This window comes from Rhinolophus sinicus, linkage group LG02, assembly GCF_036562045.2.
Source record: "Rhinolophus sinicus isolate RSC01 linkage group LG02, ASM3656204v1, whole genome shotgun sequence".
Classification (NCBI taxonomy): domain Eukaryota; kingdom Metazoa; phylum Chordata; class Mammalia; order Chiroptera; family Rhinolophidae; genus Rhinolophus; species Rhinolophus sinicus.
The window spans coordinates 16,754,418-16,772,606 of NC_133752.1; the positions used below are offsets into that span (position 1 = coordinate 16,754,418).

At 37.8% G+C, this 18,189-nt stretch overlaps 1 protein-coding gene across 3 annotated transcripts in view; it reads left to right on the forward strand.

Moving 5' to 3' along the window:
* Window positions 1-11,604, forward strand: part of ANAPC4 (anaphase promoting complex subunit 4) — a 35,089-nt gene extending 23,485 nt beyond the window's left edge. For all 3 annotated transcript variants that reach the window (XM_074321960.1, XM_019743882.2, XM_019743881.2), the window contains 12 exons: window positions 233-279; window positions 1,449-1,505; window positions 1,846-1,902; window positions 3,764-3,857; window positions 7,170-7,267; window positions 7,753-7,814; window positions 7,893-7,931; window positions 8,030-8,131; window positions 8,949-9,023; window positions 9,903-10,076; window positions 10,760-10,883; window positions 11,261-11,604. In XM_074321960.1, the coding sequence (XP_074178061.1) occupies window positions 233-279; window positions 1,449-1,505; window positions 1,846-1,902; window positions 3,764-3,857; window positions 7,170-7,267; window positions 7,753-7,814; window positions 7,893-7,931; window positions 8,030-8,131; window positions 8,949-9,023; window positions 9,903-10,076; window positions 10,760-10,883; window positions 11,261-11,488 (1,157 nt within the window). In that variant the 3' untranslated portion in view covers window positions 11,489-11,604. The remainder of the gene's footprint in view (window positions 1-232; window positions 280-1,448; window positions 1,506-1,845; window positions 1,903-3,763; window positions 3,858-7,169; window positions 7,268-7,752; window positions 7,815-7,892; window positions 7,932-8,029; window positions 8,132-8,948; window positions 9,024-9,902; window positions 10,077-10,759; window positions 10,884-11,260) is intronic.
* Window positions 11,605-18,189: the final 6,585 nt, after the last annotated feature.

Consider the following 18,189-nt stretch of genomic DNA (forward strand, 5'->3'; position numbering starts at 1 on the left):
AATAATAGTTTAGGCGGGTTGGACCAACCGTTTTGAACCTGAAAATATAAATCAAATTTAAATTCTTTACCCTTTAGTTTTTAGAAGACAATGAGTTTTACTTGGTGAAAAGAAACTGTTGAAAATTGCAAATTGAGTTCGGTGAAACACATTTAGTCTTAGAAAAGCATCTATAATTAAAGTTGTGTTTGCAGTTTTCCTTTAAAAACAGTTTTTAAATTTTTCTTTACAGCGATGTTGAGAATGACAGAAGACCATGTACTTCCTGAGCTGAATAAGGTAGTATATAATAGTGTATTTCCCTAACATTGTAATTATGCCCTGTGAGCTCAACTTTGCTGTAGACACGAGACAAATCTTAGTAAGCCTTTTATTTTTAAAAGAAGTTTGCATGTTATATATACATGTATATATTTTATTTCACAGAATACCTTTATTATGACTATCGAAACGTATAATTTTCGTGTTTATGTAAGATTTTATAATCTATATAACTTAGGGTGTTTGTATTTCTTACTTTAACTTCCCTACATCTTAAGTGCATTTTTATGTTCCTTGCAAATCTAATCCTTAGATATCCATACCTCTGTTGATACCTTGTAAGCCAAGTTTCTTTCTGTCTGTAAGGATTGTGACAAGTTGCAGTACAGTCTTCTTCTCAGACGCTCTTACAGAATAGGGGCAAACTTCCCCCTCGATTACTGTGGCTCGGTAATCGTCCCTGTCTAAACTGATGCAGATAGATTAAGTAATTTTCAACCTGAAAAAAAGGAGAGCATTAAAATTGCCTCAGTGGACTAAACGAGTAAGGGGTCACAACTCTTGACGCAAAGTAGATCTTTTGTGCTGCAGGTGACTGGCCTTGCAAACTGGGAAAGTTCACATTAGCTGTTTCTCTGACGTCCCGCTTTATTTTGGCCGATCAAACATGTTAATTGTTCGGAAGGACCTAAATGTGTACGTTTTTTGAGGGCTGAAGAACTGGGGGTAGGGTGAAGCAAGGGTCACTGGAAGAAGCAGAGGCCACGGCTGGAGCAAGCAGCACTGCTGATTCGCAGCCCTGAACTCCTTAACGCAGGTTGAGGTTTTTATCTGGGTTTCCAGTCCCCCACTCCCAAAGGAGGGACTTTGCACATGAAGTTTTAGCACAGGCATAAAATAATGAACAACCTTAGGCTATAAGGAGTTCTGTAGCTATTGGATTGGCTGATTGGAAAAGGGGTTTAAATGTTTAATTCCATGCTTCTCAGAACCCCAGGATTTTATATTTTCAGATTTACATAATCTTGAGGATTTCTATTGATGTTTCTTCGAAGGAACTTTGCTTCTTTGTCCTGTGGCTTTTAGTAGATAGTGAAAAAAAAAAGTCATATTTATTATTACACAATATTTCTTTTATTGGGAAGCTTTCTTTTATCTTGATTTTTGTTTCTTTTTGGTTTTGATAGATGACTCAAAAAGATATCACATTTGTTGCTGAATTTCTTACTGAACATTTCAATGAGGTAAGAAATTGATATTTCTGTGATGCTGTTTTTTTCCTTAATAATTGCGATAAGTCTGGGTAATGGTAAGAAGTAATCAAATTTAATCCAATTCATTTGAAGTTCTTAGCAGTTATGCTTTTTAAACCATTGGACTAATTAATGGCTGTATGTATTTATTAAACATACAGCCTATAAATTGAACTTTGCTTTGTATGTGTGTCTTATAGTCCATTAAAAAAAAAGAGTAGTAACTGCCACTAATTGCTCTCTTAAAAAATAAAGTTTTTGGTTTGAGTATTAGACTTTTTTTTTCTATTGTTAGTTGACTTAACAATTAAACTATGTTTATTCTTTTTAGGCTCCAGACCTTTATAATCGAAAAGGAAAATACTTTAATGTTGAAAAAGTTGGTCAGGTATGGGCTTTGGATTGAACTTAGTTATTAATTGGTTTCATTTTTAAACACTGATTTTAAAACATTAGCAGTGTTAGTCTTTATTATCCAGAGTTTATAGAAAGTAATATAATACCAGTTATATAGTAGCCCTATCCTTTTAGTGAAATAAACCAGAGTAGCAGTTTAATTAAACTTTGTGGTCTCAGAACCCTTTTACATTCTTAAAATTATTGAGGACCCTAAAGAGCTTTCATGTGGGTTATAGCTATCAGTGGTAGATATTATTAGGAATTATAAATTAAACAGAATAAAAACTTGTATCTTAATTTATTTAAAAATAATGAAAACCATTGTTATTTAAAATAACAGTTACCATTACATGTCAATGTAAATATTTTTAATGAAAAAGAACTGTTTCACAAAACAAAACTTAGTAAAGAGTTTTATATTTTTGCAAATCTCTTGATGTCTGGCTTAGTAGAAGACAGCTAGATTCTCATCTGCTTTGGCATTCAATCTGTTTTGGCATTCAATACGTTGTTTTGTTTAATGTATATAAAGAAAGTCTGGCCTCATGCAGGTGTGTATTTGGAAAGGAGAAGTATTTTAATACCTTTTTAGATAATTGTGGATATTCTTTGATACTGCACTAAATCCTGACAAGTGACAGTAGTTTCAGTGTTGATCTAAATTGCATCAGTGGACCTTTCATACCTTGCACTTTGAATGGATCTTTTACCCGTGCGTGATTTTATAATACCGTGTATCGGCCATTTGGAAAATACTGCTTCACTGAGTTATGCAGATCTTCCATATGCTGACACTTTTCTCCATGTAGTGTCCAAAAGTCAGATTTTAGTAATATCATCACCAGTCTCATCAGTCTTTAGGTGCTGTGAAGCTGTCAAGCACACAGTGGCAGATACAGGTTTTCCGGAATTTTAATTTTTGCCTGAATGCCTGAATTTTATCATTGGCAACAAATGCTGTCAGTTGTTTGCTTAAAGTGACAGGCTCATTTTATTTATTTCAAGAAGATAGCTGCCAAATACCCAAGAATGAATGATCATAGTTTTTCTGCCAATCATTCTTTCAAATAAAAATGGAATTCCATTAACAACAAAAGAGCGCCTGGCTTAAGTCACAACTATATTTTTCTAAATGCTTTGTGATAATAACCATCATGCTTTGCTGTGTAGCAAAAGTGCTTTATGTATAGTTCCCAGTTCTGTCACGCAGAATATTAAAAAGATTTGTACTCAAGGATTGAGATTTAATTAATAATTTTAATAGCTTCATCAGAGATTAGCGAAACTGTCTGTGGCAAAGAATATAATGACTGCTCATACGGTTTGGTGTCACTACCTTGAGTCTTGGTGGTGGTGCCAGCAGATTTTCCCACCTGTGCTTTTGATCTTCAGTCCAGATGTCTCATTACAGTGAAAAGGACAAATTACATCTTGGTATTATTATAAAAGTGGTATTGACTTCACGCATTCCTAAAAACATTTTGGGAACTCTCAGGGGTCCGTGGACCTCACTTTGAGAACTACTGCCAGAGAGTCGATTGACAGTTGACAGTTTCCAATTAATTCACAAACTTACACGTATAAGCTTAAAATATGCTTCATGAAAATGGAACACAAAATTTAAACTCAATTTATAGTCTCTACATCTCTAGCATTCTAATCTTTTACCAGTTTGTTTAGTTGCTTGGCATTTAGCAAATTTTGGTCACTTAGAATATTAGCACTGCACTTTTTAGGACTTGCCAGCAAAACAAACTAACTTATTAAATAGAATAATGTTAAATATAAACAACTTTTGAAGCCTAATCCTTTGGCTTCTTACATTAAAATTTTTAATTCTGCATTTCTAGTACTTGAAAGATGAAGATGATGATCTTGTCTCACCCCCGAACACAGAAGGAAACCAGTGGTATGACTTTCTTCAGAACAGCAGCCACCTTAAAGGTATTTCATGAACCAAGTGATGTGGGCCATGTTTATATTTACTTGAGACCAGTACATCAGCTTACAGTTTTGCTGAACACTTGCTGAATACTTACTTATCTGTTCTTTAGAGTTATCTTTTGTGTCCATTTTACTTGATTAGAGAAACAGCAGAATAACAAATAGTGTGTGGCATTACCATGATCAAAAACACTCTGATATTTACCGCAATGTAGTAAGATTGCTTATTCTTAAGTATTATATTGTCTGTTTTGAACTCTATTAAAAAGTAGGATATTGGGAAGACAACTATAGAGACTACTAGTCAGAGAAGTCTGTTTTGCCGATTCCAATTTGTTAATTCCAAAAAGCACAATAATGCATCACTGCATTCTCCTGAAGTTGTAGGTCTTTGTTTACTTGTTATGCCTTTTCATTTTCTAAGATCATAAAATGTTGATATGGTAAAACTTTATTTAACCTGCATTATTAGGGATGCAACACAAAATAGCAACCATTAAATAGGTCAGAACCTCATCATTTTAGATAAAAACATTTTTTAAGTAAGTATTTCTTTGATTTCTCAAAGAGTAGTTTGGCCATAGTTCAACTGTTACTTAGGTCCTTAGGATAATAGCCACATACACGTTTTACTTCCTGTAATCCGTACAAGAGCCTATGGGTTAGGTACGTGTTACCCTCATTTTACTAAAGAGAAAACGGAAGGTTAAAGAAGGCCCAAGATCATGAAAGCTAGGAAGTGATGGAGCTGGGATTCTGCTAACTACAGAGCCTGAATTTGTAATTGGACTCAGTAGTAGTCTCTGACTTTTATCTGGTTGGTGCTTATCTGGATGGATGGTTGGCTGGCTGACTGGCTGGCTGAAGGAGGGAGGGAGAGAATTCTCTGAGGCCCAGAAGTTGCATCTTGCTCTTTTAACCCTAAAAGTCCAAATTCTTTTTCAGGGCAGAACATATTTTGTGTTGCTTGAGAGTCTTGAGATCACGTGAGAGGTACACTGATATAAGTTAGCTATTGAATGGAGGGAGAATAGAGGTACAGCCAACTCAACTCATTTACTGTATTTAATCAGGATGCCCAAGGAGTAAGGAAGGATGCCCGAGAAGGGGATGTGCCAGGAGTGTTAGCACCTGGACCCTGTCGCTGTATTGTGCTAATGCTCGTCCTGGGAACTTGGTTGTGCTAAAGTAGATCCCACCCCCGTACTCCCCCACATCTTCTGCGGCTGAGAAGAGAGGCCTCATCTTAGCTACTGGCCTCAAATTTACCAGAGATACGTTCCAGATTAACTCTATCTTTTAAGTGCTGGAGGTTTTGCTGGTATGTGAGTTTCAACAAGCTCACTATTCTCCCAGTTTCTTAGTCTAGTATGAAGTAATACCGACTGTCATTTTGGAACTGTTAAGAAAACTTGAGTGAAACTTATTTTGAACATTGCAAAAACGAAGCACTAAATGCTTACTGCATGAACTTCGTTAGGGTACACGGGAGGGTCGGCGTCGTGTGATGCATCCTGGTCGGTGCGCTGGACGCTGCACGCCCAGCTTGGAATCTTGCTCTACTACCGCCTAGGAGTGTGGCTGGGGCAAGTTGCCTAACCTCTCTGTGCCCAGTTTTCTCCTCTAAAGATGAGGATGATAATAGTGCCTCACTCAAAAAGCTGTTGTGAAGAATCAATAAATTAAATATTGCGCTTAGAATAGTGCCTGGCACAGAGCACATAAGCAGTCAGTATGCTAGCATCTGAGCTCTTTTTACCCAAAGCATTTCGGGCACGAAAATGAGAGGTGTTGTCCCTCATGAAACCAATACTGACACCATCTGTGTATCCTACAGTTTAATTCCAATGTGTATCCTATGATTTAACTACCTAGGGTAGCCCCAGACCACCGGTTTAACGGCTCAGTCCCACAGGACTGCCCCCATGTCTGGGGACTTTAGTCCCCAGACTTGTAGCATTGGGTTCCAGGCTACAAATTTGGGGGTTCCCACAATGCCCTGTCTTCAGGTTTGATAACTTGCTAAAATGGGTCACAAAACTCAAACACTTATGTTTACTGGTTTATTATAAAGGATACAGCTAAGGAAGTGGCCAGTGGAAATGATGCGCAGGGCACATGTGCGGGAGGGGCAGGGAGCACCAGGGGCACCACCGCCCAGAGCCTCCAAGTGTTCACCTGCCCGGAGGCCCTCTGCACCGTTGTTCAGGAGGTTTTGTGGAGTTTTCATTATGCAGGCGTGATTGGTTAAGTCACTCACTCTCCCCTTCCCTCCCTGGATGTTGGGGCTGAAAGTTCCAAGCTTCTAATCAGGGCTTGGTCTTTATGGCTCCAGCCCCCATCCTGAAGCTGTCTAGGAGCCTGGCAAGCGGTGCCTCACTAAACAAAAGATTTTCCTATTACCCTTATCACTCAGGAAATTCCAAGGGTTTTAGCAGCTCTGCCAGAAACTGGAGTTTAAGACCAAATATCCCTCTGTGATACCACAGCAGCTGTCACCTGCTGGGAACTTAAAATGTTAACATGATTAAAATGTATTTCGTTCCGCTTAGCTGGGACATGAGATGCTGCTGTAAGCGAGGAAGGCCTGCAGGGCACAGTGGAAGAGGGTGAGCTTCAGGCGTTGGACTTGGGTTTGATTCATAGGTCTCAGCACTGGGTCGTTTTCACAGTGGACATTGCCTAAGCCTCCTAAGCCTCTTTTTCTATCTGTAAAATGGAAGATACGATGTTTGCTTTGTACAGCTATTTTAAGCAATGGAAATAACATATCAAAAGAACTTAGCATAGTTGGTGTCCGTAAATGCTAAATTATATATTACTTTCTACTGATAAAGTAGCCTTTTAAAGTAAAGAGCTTATTTTCATAGCACTAGTTTTTTGCCTCCTGTTTTTATTTTTAGTATCATACGCTTCCAAAACAATACTGGGCTGCTGTTGTCACTACATATGTGACAAAGAATAGAAAAGAAGGAACTTTGTTTCATTATATGTCTTATGGTTCCCAGACCATCCCTTTCTTCTTAGAGCCAACAGAAGCACACTGTAGGATTTTGGTGGGAAAAATAGTATATAGAATAATAAGCCACTAGGATTCAGCTTGTTGTGTTTTTTTAGAGGGCAGGCAGCAGGAGATGGTGAAAGGCAGAGGCTATGCTCATTTTCAATGAGGTTGTGTGAAGGTGTAATGAAATGGCCATGGAGAGCTCCACCATCTGATAAACTGTGTGGGCTGGTTCTAATAGTATTTTCTCCTAATCATCTGGTTTGCTATAGCTTTTTGTTTTTGTCTTTGTTTTTATTTGAAACCAGAAAGTCCTTTGCTGTTTCCTTATTATCCTCGAAAATCATTGCATTTTGTGAAAAGACGGATGGAGAACATTATTGATCAATGTTTGCAAAAGCCAGCAGTAAGTTTGAAAGAAATGCATGTTTTTGTGTAGGAGCAAGAATTATCTCTACCATATGTGGCTCATTTATGTAAATGACCATAATTATTAAGATGAACCATATGAAATGCTGATGTTTAAATGTTTTTGACTGACAAAAATGGCAGTCTGATACGGTCCTCACTAACATTCCCTTTTATTGTTAGTTTCTTACATACATTAAAAATAAAAGGATTATTGAAAGATGTTGGCATCTTTAGTATTTGTTATAAATGGTCTTAGTTACATACCTTAACCTGCCATGCGCTAATCTCCAAAGTCCTGTTCAGCTCAAAATTTTATTTTTCTTACTGCTATGACTGTCACTAAAGTGTGTCGTGTGAAAGTTTTGGTGCCATAGGTGATTTTTTTTACTAGACTTAACCAGTAATGTTCAGCCACTTCATGCTCATGTGTCTGTGTATATGTAAATGCTCTAATACTGTTTTTAATTTTATTTTATTTAGGATGTAATTGGAAAATCAATGAATCAAGCAATCTGTATTCCATTATATAGAGATGCTAGAAGGTAATTCTGTTTACCTTTTTGATGGTATAATCCAGCAGCCAATTTGAATTTTTCTTAATTTTTTTCCTTTTGTTTTAGTGAGGACTCTACACGTAGATTGTTCAAATTTCCTTTTCTGTAAGTGTGTGTTTCTCCCCTATCACGTGAGCAATACAATTTTGTTCTGTGTATTGATAGCTAAATATCATGTTTTGACATTAATTTTTTTTCCTTAGGTGGAATAATAAAACTTCAAATCTGCATTATCTTCTTTTTACTATTTTAGAAGATTCACTGTATAAAATGTGCATCTTAAGGAGACATACTGATATTTCCCAGTAAGTATTACTCTAAAGTTTAAATTGGAAGAGATAAGATTTTATTATTTTTAATAATAAAATATACAGCTTCCCTTCCCTACATTTCAAGTTTTAATTAAGCTACCTCGTGACTTTAGGTTTATCACTGAAGTGTTGTTAGTTTTCACGTCATTTTGATCCCAGTGCCAAATTAGGAAGCTACATGATCCTTTCTAATTAACAGATTATCTAATTTTGTGTTGGTATATAGCAATTACATGTAGGATTTTATTGGGGGTTAGGAAAAATACAAGAGCAAAATACTCAGGATTACATTTCATGAACTTGTAGAAGTTCAAAACTATTTTGGGTCTTATAGAAAGGATTTTTATCTCATTACCTCAGGTTAAGTATGGTTTTCATTAAACAAGAGGCCTCACCTATAGAGAAATTTTTTGAGAATCCAAAGTAAAAGTTCTAAGAGGTAAATCATACTCGGAATGCTATTGGTATCTTAAGTGATTTTAATTCTGAATTTCAAGGACATTTTTTGAGACCAAGATGTAGCCAAAGAGAAATAATTTGGTTGTTCAGATGTCCTTAACTTTACAAGATATCTAGCTACTTTGGTGACTATACGATTTTAAACCAAGTTGTAATTTTGATGTTAGGTTGACCTATCTAGGTGTTTAAAATAGTTATCAGTATTCTAGAGTGAACATAATGGTATTTTAGTCTGGGATTTGGTGTTTAGGTAAATGTACTAACACTGACAATCATGTTCTTTCAAGCATTTAGATTATTGGCTATCCAGGTTGTTCCACAAAGTCTCTTTTTCTCCCCTTCTTTCTTCAAGATCTGTAAGTAACGGACTAATTGCTATTAAATTTGGGAGCTTCACTTATGCCACAACCGAGAAAGTGAGAAGAAGGTAAATCTTGAAATGTGTTTGGACGTGTGTGTGTGTGTGTGTTTAATGATATGTGTATGTGTTTAATAAATGTAAATTATAGGACTATGATTAGACTCAGTTATAGTGATGACATAACTAGAAGGCTTTTCTCACTTGCAACATAGGGGCAGGATTGGTCACATGTTTTATACATAGAGAATGTTTTCACTTACAGTTGAAAAGAACCTTACCACCCTGCTGCAGGAATTTACGTAGCATGGTTTCCTATAATTAATGCTTCTGTGCTCCCTGTTACTAAGACAGTGATGTGGTTCCAGGGGCAGGTGGCTGAGGTTCTTGTTAGGACCAACAAAAATATAAGGTGGCATTATTCTTAGTCCGGTGGGATTTTCTTAAGACACAAAAGGCTCCCCTAAGGCTTTGCAGAAGAAAGAACTGACACTAATCATGGGCTGATCTTTTCTCCCTCTCTTTCCTTACATGAAAGTTTTCTCTGGTAACGTCTTTGAAGTTGTTGTGCCCTCATGTCAGTCGTATTTTTACATTCTAGTCTAGTTAACTCAAAATACATAAAGATGTTGTTCATGGAATTTCCATACGCCTAAGGCCTGATCATTAATGTCAGGAGTGTTCGGGAACTGCGAACCAACCTCACAGATTTTTCTGTTTTCATGATTACCTATTTTTAGGGCCTACAAATATTTGTGAATAATCAGTACAACAGGTAACTGTGATTTTAGTGCAAACTAATGATATATTTTTAAACGTTATTGTTTGGAATGTCACTTGACTTTTTATTATACATTTTTTTGCTTGGTACGAGTGTAAGGTTATGATACAGTATTTTCTCAGTAGTTATGGTCATCTTTGCTATAACAAAACTTGTTTCAATTCTAGCACTTACAGTTGCCTAGATGCACAGTTTTACGATGATGAAACTGTAACGGTAGTTCTTAAAGACACGGTAGGACGTGAAGGAAGAGATAGACTCTTGGTCCAGTTGCCATTGTCTTTAGTGTATGACTGTGAAGACTCTGCAGAATATCAATTCACTGGGACTTACTCTGCAAGGTAACTAACTCATCAGGAAGGTCGTCTTTCGGGTAGAACAGATGAATGTTTTTTAATGTATGTTGTACATTCTAGTTCTTTAGGTATGCTAGATAATGGTTATTAGGGATAATTGTAAAGTCAACTGAGCAGAAATACTTCCATTTTTTATTAAAAAATGCTGGCTTCAACGGCTCTTCTGTCCCTTTGCTTTACTAGTAAATTAAGAATTATTTTCTGGAACAAGATTCGAAATTATTTGGAGTGAAGAATGGGACTTCTGTTAGTTCTTTTTTCAAGAGTAGCATTAACCCCAGTTTATAGTAGAATTATTTCAAATTGCCTTTAGTGTTTTCCTTCCGGAATTAGGCCCTCAGTAGCCATGTGGAGGGTACGTGGCTATTTCCAAGAGATGGCTTTAGTTGACTGAGATTTAAATGTAAGCAGATCCCTTCTCTAATTTAAAAGTGTTTGTTTTCCTTGAAAGGGAATCAGAAACTTTAATAAGATGATGTTCTGCCTATTTGGAATTGCAGTATTTTCATAGAATATAGCACACAGCTTTTTTATACCAGGGCTGGTAGAATTATATTGGAAATGGAAATTTGGTAGAAATCGAACCCATGTTTGACACTGATACCACGCCTAGTAAACCGGGGAGAAGATCCCCTTTTCACGCCTGGGTTGGGTTTTCCCCTCTCTAGGCTAGATGAACAGTGGGGTGCGATCCCCACCCGTACGATGCATTTCGAGAAGCATTGGCGATTACTGGAAAGTATGAAAGCACAATATGTTGCTGGGAATGGCTTTCGAAAAGTGTCCTGTGTGGTAAGTATGTACAAATTGTTTCCTGACTAAGAGTTATAAACGTAGGAGGAAGTGACTTTAGATCTGTGCAAACATTTTGTGATACATTGCTTTTATTGATTATAACCTTATTAGTCTCCTCAGCTATTTAGTTTTCTTGTTCTGAGAAAGCTTACTAAGCAATTAATAACAGTTCTAGATTTTAATTATGAAATTGTTGGTATTGTATGTGGAGATCCTTTTATGCAAAATGAAGCCTGAATTTAGTGATTTTGTTGTAAACTGATGGGAAAACAATTCTCCTATAAAATTATTCTTTGTTTGAACTTCTGATTTCTGATTCCTTATATATAACTTAAGCCATTAATTTAAAAATTCTTTATTTGCCTTTTCTTTAGTTAAGCTCCAATCTCCGTCATGTGAGAGTATTTGAAATGGACATAGATGATGAGTGGGAGCTGGATGAGTCTTCAGATGAAGAGGAGGAGGCCAGTAATAAGCCCGTAAAAATAAAGGAAGAGGTGTTGTCCGAGTCAGAGGCAGAGAGCCAACAAGCTGGAGCTGCTGCTGGAGCTCCAGATATAGTCATTAAAGTGGAAAAACTTGACCCTGAGTTAGACTCGTAGTCTAGCTTGCCATTGTTTTGTATGTTTTCGTTATGTCAGAAAAAAACAAGAGATAGGCTAAGATGTCTTGAACCACTTTTAATTTTGTGTAGAAAAAAAATAAACAGTAAATTTTATTTTTTTTCTTACTCTGCCTCTTCTTTTAGTGGTATAGTTATTGTGATAGACTTTTTGCTGAAATTTCTTTTTATTACTGTATGCAGAACTAGTGTTTTAGGAAAACGTAAATTGAATGTGAAGAAAAAGTTCAGTCTTTTCTGTCAAAAGATAGGTATCAGGAATCATTCCTGTATCAGGAAGAAATGACATTTAAATAGTCATTCATCACTGGAAGTTTGGATGCATTTGGTATTTTTAAAATGTAGACATTTGTTCCTATTTTCCATTTTCCACGTTCTAATTTATTTTAGGTCTCCAGAATGCTTTCAAAATTATGTTTTCAAAATACATTGTACTGATTTACTGTGATGTTAAATGAACCAAAGATGGATACTATCTTTATGATCTAAATAGCAAAACCACTGCTCGACACCGACTGATTGTTTTCTCATTGTGCTGTATTTGAGCTCTGAAGTTTCTGAATCAGCAGTGTTTAGAAGTGTGTTTTTCCTCTGTTTAGAATTGGTCAAGGACATAAGGCTGTCTGTGTGGTTGACTCCTTGGGAACATGAGAAATAGGGGTCAACTAAACATAATTTAGCGTTAGTGCAGACGAGCCACTCCTGATTTCCTAACGCTCATTCCTAAAGTTGAATAGTCTTCTCATGTGACGTTCACTGAGTTTCTACTTTATGTATGAATTCTAATCGCAGTTCACTGATACATGAAAGAATCACTTTTAAAGCTTACAGTATCTTTGGGCAGGAAGATACACCATTACAGGTAAGTGTGTAACTGCAGGATTGCTGTGTCGTTTGTCTGGTTCTTTAATAGGTAGCTATTAACACTGGGATTTTAGGTACATTGCTCTTTCTATACTCCAGGTGTCTCAGTTGGTCTGATCTTTATTGGTTTTGAAAGGAAAGCTGATGAGAAGCCACTGTTGTGCGCAGGAGTGTGGAGTTTAGAACTGTGATCTACAGGAGACAGACCATGCTAGGGAGCCTGTGGCCTTGCAGGCCTTAACCACGATTAACATTTAATTTACATAAATGTTTGTTTATGATTGGTCAGCGTTCATGGCATAGTGCAGAATGCCTGAAGTTAGCTTTTGTGAATGAGAAAGGTGAACTGTCGGATGACATTACGGAGAAATTATAGGTTGTAATGTGTGGAGTATTTTAGAGTGAATGCAGTGCACATTTACCGCATAACATTTAAACAGCTGATGAATTTGGGGGACACAGAATTATAGCTTGTTTTTAGAGTGAATTACAATTTCACAGTAATCAACCAGTTCTTTATTAGACAGTAATCCATCCCATGTGACTTCAGGATTCAATTTATAAAGATATTTTTGGTATGTGCACCTTTGCTGTCTGTGGTTCCAGCACAGGGTAAATTGGAACTGAGACTTCCAGACTCTGTCCTCCTGAACCAGGGATCAGAAATAGTTCTAACTGATGTACCTCACTTTCCCTTAACACTGAGTTAAAGTAACAGTGTGAATTGGTCCTAATTATAGGTTGATAATTTTTTCACTAATGCTTTTAATGAATATGATGCATCAAATATTTAGGAACTGGATTTGTATCAAAGTGAAAAAGTTTAAACTGGCCTGAGCCTCTCTTTAAGTTTTAATAAGAAGTATAGAACAAATAATTGTGCTTATCATTGTATTTTTAAATATATGCTGTAATTTCTACACCATTAGAAACTTTGCTTTTTTTTTTAAGTTAAAGTTTATTGGGGTGACAATTGTTAGTAAAGTTACATAGATTTCAGGTGTACAATTCTGTAATACATCATCTATAAATCCCATTGTGTGTTCACCACCCAGAGTCAGTTCTCCTTCCATCACCATACATTAGACCATGAACATCTTCTAGAACCTCCCCTCCCCGCTAACCCTCTGGTAACCCCTAAACTATTGCCTGTGTCTGTGAGTTTTTGTTCCTTCATTTGTTTGTCTTGTTCTTTTCTTGTTTTCAGTTTTATATACCACATGTCAGTAAAATGATATGGTTCTCGACTTTTTCTGTCTGACTTATTTTGCTTAGCATTATAATCTCAAATGCATTCGTGTTGTCACAAATGGTACTATTTCATCTTTTCTTACTGCTGAACAGTATTCCATTGTGTATATATACCACAACTTTATCCATGCATCTATCAAAGGACATTTTGGTGGTTTCCATGTCTTCGCCACCGTAAATAAAGCTGCAATAAACATTGGAGCATACATGTTTTTATGGATAAATGTTTTCTCCATAAAGATTTTTTGGGTAGATACCCAGGAGAGGGATTGATTGCTGGGTTGTATGGTAATTCTATTCTTAATTTTTTGAGGACCCTCCACACTGCCTTCCATAGCGGTAGAAACTTTGCTTTTAATATTTAGAACCAATTTGATCACTATAGACTAGTATATTTAGCAGATGCTGGATTTGTGTTTTGAATTTAGTAAACAAAACGAGTGGGGATGTGGAGGACCCTGGGCAGATGAATGAACTTCAGTTACTGACTGGGTGGAACTCGGCCCTGCCCTTCCTACATTGGGGATAATTGAGTACCTCTCTCAGGGTCTGAGGACTAAATGCAGGGTGTTGATAGAGCATTGTGGTTGAGATATGAGACACCTGATCAAGATAAGCCCTTCTTGTTACAGTATTCTGTGCTGCTTTTCAAAATTGTATTTTGTTAGAAATTTAAATAGCTGCTTTTTTTTTTTTTTGCCTAGACTTAATAAGACTGTGACAATAATAGTCTTTCTAATTCTCTGGCTTCCAAGTTTTTTCATTTTGTTCTTGATTTTCTTCCAAAATAAAAATTTTACACTCAGCAAAATGCTAAAACATTTTTTCTTCTTTAGTCAGAACACTTGACTATAAATGTGAAGAGACTATTATGGTATCGTCTTGAGTTTATAAATGCCATATGTAGGGGAACCTATATATATCTGAATTAATCTAAATATTTTCCCATTCTTGAAAAAGTCCAGCAAGCAGACATGTGCTAAATACTTACTTCTAGATGATGCTATAACTGAAATCATAGCTTGTATGATTTTACCTTGGGCAAGTCAGTTCCTTTGGCACCTCTTTAAGTTGTGACAATTATCTGTAGACTGTTTACAAGTATTACATACCACTTTTAGTTCTCACTGAGCAGAGAGAGAGATAATACTTAGGATTCCACTAAGTCAAGTTCACAAAAACCTTATAATGTGAGAGCAAGGAATATATTAGAGAAGAAAATAGTATTTTAACTCTTAGGAGGAATGTTCAGTTCAGAAATTCTCAACTTTCCAAAGGTTCTAAGAAATGAATTGTTAGTATGGCAGGTAATCAATGTTTGTCAATTTCTGAGTGAACTCACACAGCATTTCCGTGAAGTGCACACGACCACATCAGAACTGCCTGGACCAGTGATTAAAAATGCCAATTTGTAGGTGCCACCCAAGCGCACTCAATCAATGTGGAGATAGGGCCCAGGTCTGCATTTCTAACAAACTCACCTGATCTTGTGGCCACTAAGGTTGAGAACCATTACTTTCTGTAGATGCTATTTTTCAGTATTAAATGTTTGTCATTTTGGGCAGTGAAAAACGTTAAAAGCTGCTCCCTTAGATGCATTGAAAATGGATGTATTTTTTTTTCTTTAAAAATGACCTTCAGTGGTAGTCCATTTCACACGCAAGATGCTCACCCCTACGTAATTCTGTACATGATGGTGGGCAGTTGTACCCCAGTTCCCTTTCTGCATTGCTCATGGAAACAATGAATCCCTCAAGGCCACATTTCAGCCTTAAGAAAGTCACATTTGGCTGAGTGGTAGATGCTAAGTTGGGTCTGTATGGCCCATGCAGGTTAGAAATAGGCCATTACAGCTCATAAATGTCACCTTTCCACAGGTGCGTGCGGTGGACTGACTTCACAGCACAGCCAGACACAAAATGTACCGTGTGCTTACTGCTGTATGGATGATACATGCGTCCCACGACATGACTACAGAACGCGGCTACTGACGTGATGGATGTTGTTTTAAATGGTAAAGGGAGGAGACAGCGTTGTGGTTTGTGCCTCCTACCATCCAGCTTCCAGTGTTCTCATGGGCCCCCAACCCAGCTGGAAACTTGAGGGACTTTTTATTCATGTCTGTATTCCTGATTCCTCTTGCAGAGTGAACATTATTATTTTAAATTATACTTTTTGCACTGTTTAGAGAATAGAACTGGGTGTTTAGGAGCCCAATTAGATGGCTGCTATAAACTAACAATTGTCACCATTTTAAGTGATGCTGCAAAACTTTCTAACATGGATAAATATGTTACTTCCCTTTTTTCTTTCCACCACTTATTTTGTGCTGCCTAATTGTTGCAGAAAAAGGTGTCAAGGATGGGGATGTATATATATATATATTATATATATATTTGTTCTTTTGGGCTGCAAAGTCAAGATTTCCTAGCGTGTGGGTCGTGAAAGGGCTGAGACCTTGTTGTGGGGCCTGCCCGGTGTGTAGAGCCCTTTCCTCCCTGCTGGAGGAGCCAACAAAGGAGACTGGGAAAGACAGCCGGGTTGGCCCGAGGAGGCCCAGGTCAGGAAGCAGCCATGTCAATGCCGCCCGGCAGTGGAGAAAGGGAGTGATGGAGAATTGGCCGTTATCTGGGAAAACTGAGTCAGTGGTTGCATTTAGAGGAAACTGCAACTTCTAAAGTGTCCTCTAAGGCTCTGCAGGCTCCGCCCTGCACTGTTCCCCAGCGTCACTCAGGGATCTCGCAGCCTCATTCAGACTGGCTTTCTTTCCGTTTCTCGAAGGAACTGGATTCGACTCCAGAGCTTTGGGACGTGCCCTGTGCCAGAATGTCCTTTCCTAACCCTTCTCAAGGTTAATGCTTCCTTAACTCATCATTTCTCAGCTAAATGTCTCTTCCTCAGAAAAGCCGACTGTCATTTTAGGAGTCTCTCTTACGGATTCCCCTTTGTATCAGACGTCACAGTTTGTAGTTACGTATTACTTTGGTACTCATTGTTTTATTGTCTCAATTAGATATAAATTCTGTGACATCAGAGATCATGTCCATTTTGGCTATTTCCCTGTACCCACGTGTCTAGCGTAGTGCCTGGCGCACAGTAGGTGCTCAGGTAAGATCTGATGATTCGATTGCCAAATATACAGCAAAGTAGACACTGGCTTGAAATGTAAATGATGAATTATCCTAAAATTTTAATGTTACAGTGTATTGAATTTGTTCACCAATGCATTGTATTCCAAATTTTGCAGATTGGTTATTTGACTCTCAGATTACATTTCTCTATAGAAAAACTCATTGTTGGTCCAGGCCTGCGCCCACTGAAAATAACAATTACAAATCAGCAAGCTCCTCTCTAGCCAAATATTGGTGACCATAGACCTCGATTTTCAAATCAAGATTCCCAATTTTCAGCCTCCACATAATTTTTAAGGACTTCATTTTTGTGAATTTAAAATAGAAACGATGCATTAAAATGATGACTGTTAGTTTGTTAGTTTTAAAAAAGTCCACGGTGACACCAACAGGAACTTTCGGAGGTATTGTAACCGTAGCCTTGTGGGAGTGGGTGTGGAGAGGATGGGAGAGGAGGAAGTGGGGACCCCAAATGTAGGCAATGCTTGAGTTTTGCTGCAAGAGTGGTGGCAGTATGGGGGAGGGCATGGACATTAGGAGGCTTTTTTTTAAAAAAAGGATGGATGATACAAAGGCATATTTATACATCCATAGGAGTAATCCACTAAAGGGGGAGAAATTGTCCATTCTAGAGAGAAGAGGGAGCATATGTGAGAGTGACATCTTTGAGCAAAAAGGGCTGAGACCCAGTGACCAAAGGGGTCAGCCTTAGGTTGAAGCAGGATGTTTCTTCCATCCTAACAGGAGCATCAGGGGACATGCTGGCTGGTGGTGAAACTGGTGGCAGGACAATTTTCCCCATGAAATAGGTGCTAAGGTTTCAGCGGGGTGGGGGTGGGGGTGGAGAGGAGTGAAATGGTCGCCTCAGAATGAGAACGTGGATTTGCTAAGGAAGTGTTAGCATTGAAGGTCCACTGGAGATCTGTGGTACAAACTTAAAGTGAGTCCAATTAATGGAATTATTTTCTCAGGCTGCTTGGGTGTGGGGTGGCTTAGGTGGAGCATTGGGTTTAATCTGGATTGGCGTTTTGTCAAACCCTTCCAACAAGACAGAGGCCAAGGGGGTTGGAAAAAGTGGTAAAACAGTGACAGGGTCAGTGGACTAGAAGGTGGAGCATTGTGGAATTTTAGAATTGGATGGAAAGATAGGGAGAGGCGGTGCCCAAGAGGCTCATTTGCAGTGACTATGTAAGTTGATGACTGGTGTAACTGTGGCGGTGGTGGCTGCAATTGGGGAAAGAAAATCACTAGGGTTAAGTCGGTGAGGAACAGAGTGGCCAGGGTTTTTGGATGGCTCATCTGTGTGGCTGTTAAAATCACCAGAACACATGGTGGCAGTAATGGCGGAGAAAGTAACAGTGAGTTGGGTGCTGAGGTCACCAGTGAATGAGGAGGAGCGGCCATGCAGTGAGATGATGGCAGAGAGATGAGATGA